At 32.3% G+C, this 8,279-nt stretch overlaps 1 protein-coding gene across 1 annotated transcript; it reads right to left on the minus strand.

Annotated features, from left to right (window-relative positions):
• Window positions 1–1,313: 1,313 nt before the first annotated feature.
• LOC136222010 (agmatine coumaroyltransferase-2-like) lies at window positions 1,314–2,799 on the minus strand. The gene has a single exon (XM_066009486.1). It carries the CDS (start codon window positions 2,737–2,739, stop codon window positions 1,447–1,449), a length of 1,293 nt encoding a protein of 430 aa, XP_065865558.1. The 5' UTR covers window positions 2,740–2,799; the 3' UTR covers window positions 1,314–1,446.
• Window positions 2,800–8,279: the final 5,480 nt, after the last annotated feature.

The raw sequence follows: 8,279 nt of genomic DNA on the forward strand, positions 1-8,279 counted from the left end.
TTGATAATGATGATCAATTTGACTTGTGATTATTTTTGTGTGTTGATGATGATTGTTTTGTTGAGTATAAAAAGATGTTCGTTTTAGCTTGTTTGAATATTGTTGCTTATATGCCTTTGCCTATTTTCTGATAATTTAGGCTCTTGTGAGATTGTCGTTGAGAGATATACTGGAGTCCACCAAGGTACTTAAGGTTTAAAGGCTATCTTTGCAATGTCGCACCCTTATGTGTACCGTATTGTGAGCTCTCTGGGGAGACCATGTGTACAAATTGTTAAGGAGTGTTTTGTAAAGAGGTTTGGGGGCTCAAATGGACTGAGGAATCAAGTTGCTAGGGGAGCTCATGTTGTACTACGAGGTGGGGATTCTTGTACGGGTTCTTATGAAGGAGTCGCTAGCGGATGGTCTTCGACCGAGAAAGACTCGGGGTCGTGCATGTCATATGTAAGTATGGACATGTTGGGTCTCCACGTGGGAAGTGTAATGCAATAACATCCAACCTGGGTGAAGAAACTCCTATGAGACGAATAAACCTGATGGGCCAAGGTTCATTGATCAAAAGAGGTTGCGGAGTGTTGTTTTCAAGAAATTCTATCACCACGGGCTTATTGGTAGTATCCCACCTGACATTGATCATGTCGTTACTCATGAGGGCAAGGCTTGCTTGTACTATGGACAGAATGGACATACCACCAACAAATGTAAGTATTGGAGAGATATGTTTTGTATAATATGGAATTATTATCGAAATGATTTTACTAATTGCGTCATCGAAAGAGACACTGCTGTAATATGATGTTGTGCGTTTAACAATATTATGATATGCGTTTAACAATATTATGATGTGTGTTCGATATTCTTTTACTTATTGAGAGGTTTTGAGTGAATGGTGGTTTTGGAGTCTCTATTTTAGGGAACTCCAAGCTTAAATTTCCTATCGGTGCACTATCCTTTGGTGGTGCGCACTCCTAGACTTACGGGGACTTGGTCGTCGCTTTCTCATGGGGAGGATGATGTGGCTATCGATTGTGAGTTTCGGAGAAACTACATTGAGGCGTTGCGGATGCTTGCGAAATGACAAAAAGTAAAGCCTTTGTTAAGCAAAAAAATATTATTGATAATATTTCCTAACAGTTTGTACATTCCACGAATTATTGAGTTATTCGCTAGTAAGGTAAGATGGGTAAATTACACTCATGGCCACTGAACTTTACCCATTTTAACATTGTGGCTACTGAACTTCAATTCTTAACGGTATGACCACTAAACTTTACACTTTTTAACACCGGTGGCCACTCATATGATGCAACAACTGTAAACAAGGATAATAATTTTATTTCTCATATGAAAACTGACATTACAAAACAAGCTTGGAAAACACTTATATCTAGTAATATCATTATGATTAACTAGTTTAATTAGATAAATATTTATGATAAGTTAATCTTAATTAAGTGAATATATAATTTGTTTGAAAACATCTAAATTGTCACGAAAAAGAGGAACGAAAACGTCGATGCTTTTATCTCTAAAGGACGAAGGAAGAAGGAACATCATTCCCTCTGTCGGAAAATAAGATGGCATAAACAAAACCGGACTTCCTTCTCCAAAATCTGCATCGTAAAATGGAAACCTTAACCAACTATCAACTTCCAAATTAGGGCATAAAACCGACTTGTTCATCTCCGCGGTAGGCACAAGATTTTCCTTATGAGTAGCAAAGTCAATGAACGATTTGAAATAACTATCGTTCACATTTACAATCGCATCATGAATTAACTTAGCTGCATATGACACCGGTTTGTGCACAAGATCTTTAACCTTAGCCGTAGGAAAGGCCCAAAGCACCAAATTCCCAAAGTATTCATTAGGTATTTTCGGATTCATTCTCATCCTACCATTCACCGAAATTCTCACATGAGTTTTCTCGAACTCGCAAAGTCCACGAGCCTTCGTTATCGTTCGCCATAGATGAGCAACTAAGCTTTCAAATGTGCTATATGATTTGTTCTCTAATAATGATACCGAAGCTCTTGCTTTCAGTTTGGAAATAAACTCAAATGTAAAGTGAACTTTATGAACAATAATATCATCTTCAAATATTAAATCAATCCCATGTTTGGTCGGTATTTCGCTCTTAAACTCTACTCCTCTATGCTGAAAATCGAAACTCGGAGGCGTTCGAGGTTTAAAAACGGTACGATCATGAATCAGAAGTGGATCAATATTGAGTCCGCGACTCGCTTTACCCCAATTAATCAAAAAATTACTAATAGAATGACCATCAACAACTAAATGATGAAACGTGAAACCAATTGCCAATGAACCACAAGTGAACCTTGTGAGCTGAACTTGAATAAACTCTTCCACGTCTTTCAAACTCGGGTGAAAGTTAAGCAAGGCCGGAGATGCCTCCAATGGCATGACTTCATCCAGCGTGCTATCGAGCGTTGCTTCGACGAATTTCATCCCTTTATCATTGAGAAGAATGTGAAGATCTCCTTTCTCATTTTCTCCTAATCTTCCAGCTAATTCTCTATATTCAGACAAAGCTCTTTGGAGGCCAATCTCAATGGCTTTATTGGGTGGAGTGGGAGAACAATAGGCATAAATTACTGCTATTTGAGTATTGTAAGTGACTTTATCAAAGACACTTAAAGGAATAGATTGTGAAGTTGAAGGAGTAATGCCTTTGTAAATTGGCTTGATGCTTCTTATGCTATTGATTCTAACCTTCATTTTTATAAAGAAAGAGCTTTGTAAAGCAAATATTCTTTAGAAGATAAAATACTCTAGGCATATATTCTTTAGAAGATAAAATACTCTAGGCATATGTCCATATATATATTATACATTTTTTATTAATATATTATAGGGTTAATTCTAAAAGAAATCTATGTGGTTACTTTTTTTTTGTGTGCAGATAGAGGTTCATGATATTTTAATTTTCAAAACGAGGATTGTGCTTATCAACATTTGTAAATCGAGGACTTTCAGGGTCACATTGCCAAATTTGACCGTTGATGATCTCAAAATGAAAATTTTTAAGAATTTAATGATATTTTAAGCAACTTTAATTCTTCAACTTTTTAGTTTTGATGTCATTTATGTGTTGTTTGATGAGAAAAGAGAACGTTAATGTTTAAAGAGAAAAAACTTAAAAATGATGGTTTTGAAAAATAAAAAATGTGGTTCCATAGTAAATGTGATACTAAACAACTTTAATTCTTGAAAATTTTAATTTTGAGATCGTTAACGGCCAAATTTGGCAATGTCAACTCAAAAGTCCTCGATTTGCAAATGTCGATAAACATAGTCCTCGTTTTGACAAAAAAAAAAGAACGCATTCTTCCATCTGCAAAACATAGTAAATACATGGGGTTTCATTTGGAATTAACCCTAATATTATATGAAAATGTTTATTGAATTACATTAAAAAAGATTGATCAGACAAAAATCTCTTTCGCCATATTATTAATTTCAAAAGTGATACAAAAAAAATTCATGACTTCAACAATAAAACTAAACCTGTGATTTTATCATAAAAAAAAATCATAATCCTTAGAAGGTCAAAGGGAGAAACTATAAGGCTTTTTGTTTTAATTTTCTCAATATTATATATGGGAAAAAACATTTTAACTTCTTTGGTCTATTTTTTATATAATTTATCTTGTTACTTGATGTGGAGTCGTCAAAGATTCTTTAAATGGTTTCTCTTCTGATTAAAAATTTTTACAACACTAAATCTCTAAAAAAATTCATTTAAAAAATTAATAATTAGAAACAAGCATTTTTGTTCTTTTGGAAAGTGGTTGGTATTATTAAAATGTAGCGATTTGAAATCGTAGTATTTTTCTTCTTTTAGAAAGTGGTTGATATTATTAAAATTATTGCATTTTTGTTGAAAAAGTATTCCCATTATTGATATAATATATTTCCATGATTTTTCATTGTTGACAGACTCATCCTTTTTTAGGAGTTGGATTGGTACTTGAGTTTTTTGCAAGACGTGTTTTTAATGTTGGCTTGGATGGATCTAGATAAAGTCGGGTGGTTCAAACATCCACTTGTCATCGAAAAATTCTATTAAATTTTTATATAAAATTTTAAATTTTTAGGATAAAACACTTGACCAATTCAGTTGAGCACTTGTAAAAAAAACTAAAACATATATAATTAATTAATTACACAGTATTAATATCTTATTTTTTGACATTCAACTATATTGATATGGCGTGTAAATGATATGGTGGAACAGATGTATATTATAATCTTTCATTCCCTGCCGTAATATATTTATAATTTTCCACATCACTTATAAAAAACCACAACCGCATTTTACAGGTTATATTAATTCAATTTGATAATAATAATAGTAAACATACAATAATAATAATTCTTATCATTGTCGTCATTATTATTATTATTATTATTAATTATTCGATAGTGTCAATTTACACTTACGATCCAATAAGAATATTATGATAATATTAAAGGGTGTTTATTTACTTTATTTTCACATCCTATTTGCTTTTTTATATTAAAATTCAGAGTTTTAGGTGTTTGGTTGAAAAACTATGGTTTGTCTTTTATACATGAAAAGTAGCTTTTCCAAAAACATGAAATCTTTGCTTTTCCAACAGCAAACAACAAATAAACCAAACGAGTCCTTATAATATGATACGTCATTATTTTACAACTTGTTATTATATTTACAAGTCCCACTTGTTTATTGTAAGCAATTAAAACATATTTATCGTTGTTGTTTCCATGGACATGCTCATCCTTTTTTAGGAGTGAGGTCGGTACTTGATTTTTCGCAACAACTAATGTTGGCTGGGATATATCCAGATGAAGTCGGGTGGTTGGAACATCCACTGGTCATCAGAAAACTCTATTAAATTTTTAAATGGAGTTTTAAAATTTTATGATAAAACACTTAAAAAAATTCAGTTTAGCAGTTATAAGTAAAAAATATATAATTAATTAATTATAATAGTGTTAATATTTTGTTGGTTGGCATCCCACGCGTTATAACTATATGTAATAATAACACTTTATAATTTATTGGTTGACGTCCCACGTGCTATATTTTATTAGTTGACATCCCTTCATTAGCTTTTTTTGAGATCAAATCTAGTTGTCGAGCTTTCGAGGCAATAGTGCAAAAAAGGTAATCTATTACAATATTTTCTAGTGAGACCTTTTAACACATGTTTTCGTATTTTAAAATTTAACCATATTTTTGTATTTGTATCTCCTTTTATTGCTACTTGACGATATTTTTTATAATTTGTTGGAATATTTTAAAAATTAACTTAAAAAAACGTTGGCAATTTTTTTTAAGTTAAAAAGGTTTTATGGAATAAGGTGTAGAAAATACATTCAATATTAAAAGCTTTTTTGGAGCCGGCTTAGGGCCTCCAATGAAAGAGGCCTCATATTTGGAGAAAAAAGTCTCATTTATTTTAATTAAAATAATTATTGATATCTTAATTATTAAATTTTTTATTTATAAATAACAATTATTTATTATTTCAATTTAACAGTAATTACATAGAAACTTAGTATGTAACATGTTTAAATAGAATCGGAAATAGACAATGATTCGGAATATCATCACAATGCCTATTGGACCTAGGCCCATTAGAAGCAAAGCCTAAGGAGGCCCATAAGACCACCACAACTCACTATAAATACCCCCAACATAGGAAAGGTAAAGACACATTCTCACTCACTATTCAATCGGATACCTCTAAGCTCTTCGATTATTTCCTTTAGTAATCATATCGAACATCTAACTGTCTTGATCGTCGGAGTGTTCACAGGGACCGCTCCCCGCGCAGAGACGATATCCGAAGGCTACGAGAACCCCCGAAGGCTGCCCGGATCACTGTAGTTCGTTCCCTAATTAGACAATAATAGCACACTAGAGCGTTTTCAAAAGGCTTAATACATCATTAGCTCCTTGAACTTGTCTATAATAGTAGATTGGCTCCCTGAACTTTGCAAGTTTCTCATCGGCTCTCTAAACTTGCTTCTTTCATATCACCAGCTCCCTAAACTTGTCCATAAAAATTGATTAGCTCCCTGAACTTTGCAAGTGTCTCACCAACTCCCTAAACTTGCTTATTCTGTAACAACTAAATACAAAAACCATAATACCAACTCGAATTAAAGTGCAAAAATACCCCTAACGTTTTGGATCAGGAGTAATTTTACCCCTAACGTCTAAAATGGTGCAATTTTACACCTAACGTTGGAAGTCAAGAGCAATTTTACCCCTAACATTGATAAATTGGGTTAATTTGAAAAATAATTCATCAAACTGTCTTCTCGGTCATGAATCTTGTCATCTACACTTCACACATGCGTCATTTTATCAGTAACAAATTCCAAACATATGTTGGGATGTGAAAAAAAAAATACTGGCTTTTGTACGAATTGGACAAAAAAAAATTCAAAAAATTCACCAAATTTATAAATGTGCTCTTGGCTACTAATGTTAGGGGTAAAATTACACCATTTTAGACGTTAGTGGTAAATTACTCCTGACCCAAAACGTTAGAGGTATTTTTGCACCTTAATCCAAATTAGTATTATGATTTTTGTATTTAGTTGTTATGGAATAAGCAAGTTTAGGGAGTTGGTGAGACATTTGCAAAGTTCAGAGAGCTAATAAATTTTGATGGACAAGTTTAGGGAGTTGGTGATATGAAATAAGCAAGTTTAGGGAGTTGGTGATATGAAATAAGCAAGTTTAAGGAGCTGGTGAGACACTTGCAAAGTTCAGGAAGCCAATCTACTATTATGGACAAGTTCGGGGAGTTGGTGGTGTATTAGGCCTTTCCAAAATTTATTTTACAACTTCTCTTTTAAGTCCTAACAATAAGGGTGAAATATATATAAAAATAAACTAGTCTCGCAATTTAAACACTTACAAACAGATGTCTATGGTTTGGGCAGTTAAAAGATCTTGGAGTCAATTTTTCAGTAAAAAAAAAACTTATCGTTTAGTTGATTTGTAAACTCAGGCCTTATATATGGGGTTGTAAATTCAGACTTTTTAATTTCTCCAAATCGTTTTCTTTCGGTGAAATAGTTTAGAATAGCAATTTTTAATATGTCTGAGTTTACAAACTGCATTTCCCCATATTTTGCAGATTCTAAACTACAAGATTGCATTTGCAAAAAGGTCAAATCACAGAGTTTTTTATGCTTTACCTTAACAATAATATAATTGCTAATTATTTCATTCTTTACAAATTGTCCAAAAGTTTTGATCTTTATTTGGTTCCTATCTAGTAAAAATTAATTAAAATTTTATATTTATTAAATTTAAATTTATATATAACTTATAAGAAATAGAGTATAAAAGCTAGACCAAGAGTCGTCCTTATTAGAAACTAATTTATCCATAACGTTATAATGGTACAATTATAACATTTGTACGTTGAATCACTTTTATCCATAATTACAATTATACTATATGTAGTCTAGAATCTCATTATTTTCACTTCACACATGCATCATGTTACCACCTCAATGACATGTGTACACGTGTGCAAAAAAAAAAATAACTTCAAAAAAATATATACATGTATTTTTGATCTGGTGCATAACACGTGATAATAAAAATTAATTTTTTTCACGTGTGTATATATTTATTTAATCTTCTACTGATGAGTGATAACATAACGCAAATGTGGAGTGAAAATAATGAGATTCATGACTAGTGCGTGAGTGCTCCATTAATCATTATTGAAAATTGGTTCAACTCTGAAAGACTCAACTACCGTGCACGGAGTGGTAAGTATCACAATGACCTTTTTTGTTGAATTTTTGTTGGTGCTTGTTGGGACTGGATGTGTATAATGTTGAAGCCCATAGAAAGGCAGTGGCATTCGTAAAGAACTTGCCTTGATTTGTTGTATATATGTTTGCTAATTGATGCCTTTGTTAGGCTGTAGGTTGTAATAGGTGCCTAAGCGTACTTCTTCATCTTCAGTTAGGATTTTGTCTGTACTTCATCTTCATGATTATATTCTATCAGAATCTTTTATTGGATTTCTTCAACCGACAATGATGATCAATTTGACTTATGATTATTTTTTGTGTGTTGATGGTGATTGTTTTGTTGAGTATAAATCAATGTTCGTTTTAGCTTGTTTGAGTATTGTTGCTTATATGACTTTGCCTATTTTCTGATTATGTGATAATTTAGGCTCTTGTGAGATTATTGTTGAGAGATATACTAAAGCCCGCCAAGGTACTTAAGG

This window comes from Euphorbia lathyris, chromosome 3 (genome assembly GCF_963576675.1).
Source record: "Euphorbia lathyris chromosome 3, ddEupLath1.1, whole genome shotgun sequence".
In the NCBI taxonomy this organism is placed as follows: Eukaryota; Viridiplantae; Streptophyta; class Magnoliopsida; order Malpighiales; family Euphorbiaceae; genus Euphorbia; species Euphorbia lathyris.

Coding starts and splice junctions, on each gene's coding strand:
- LOC136222010 (XM_066009486.1), bottom strand. CDS start 2,739: ATGAAGGTTAGAATCAATAGCATAAGAAGCATCAAGCCAATTTACAAA.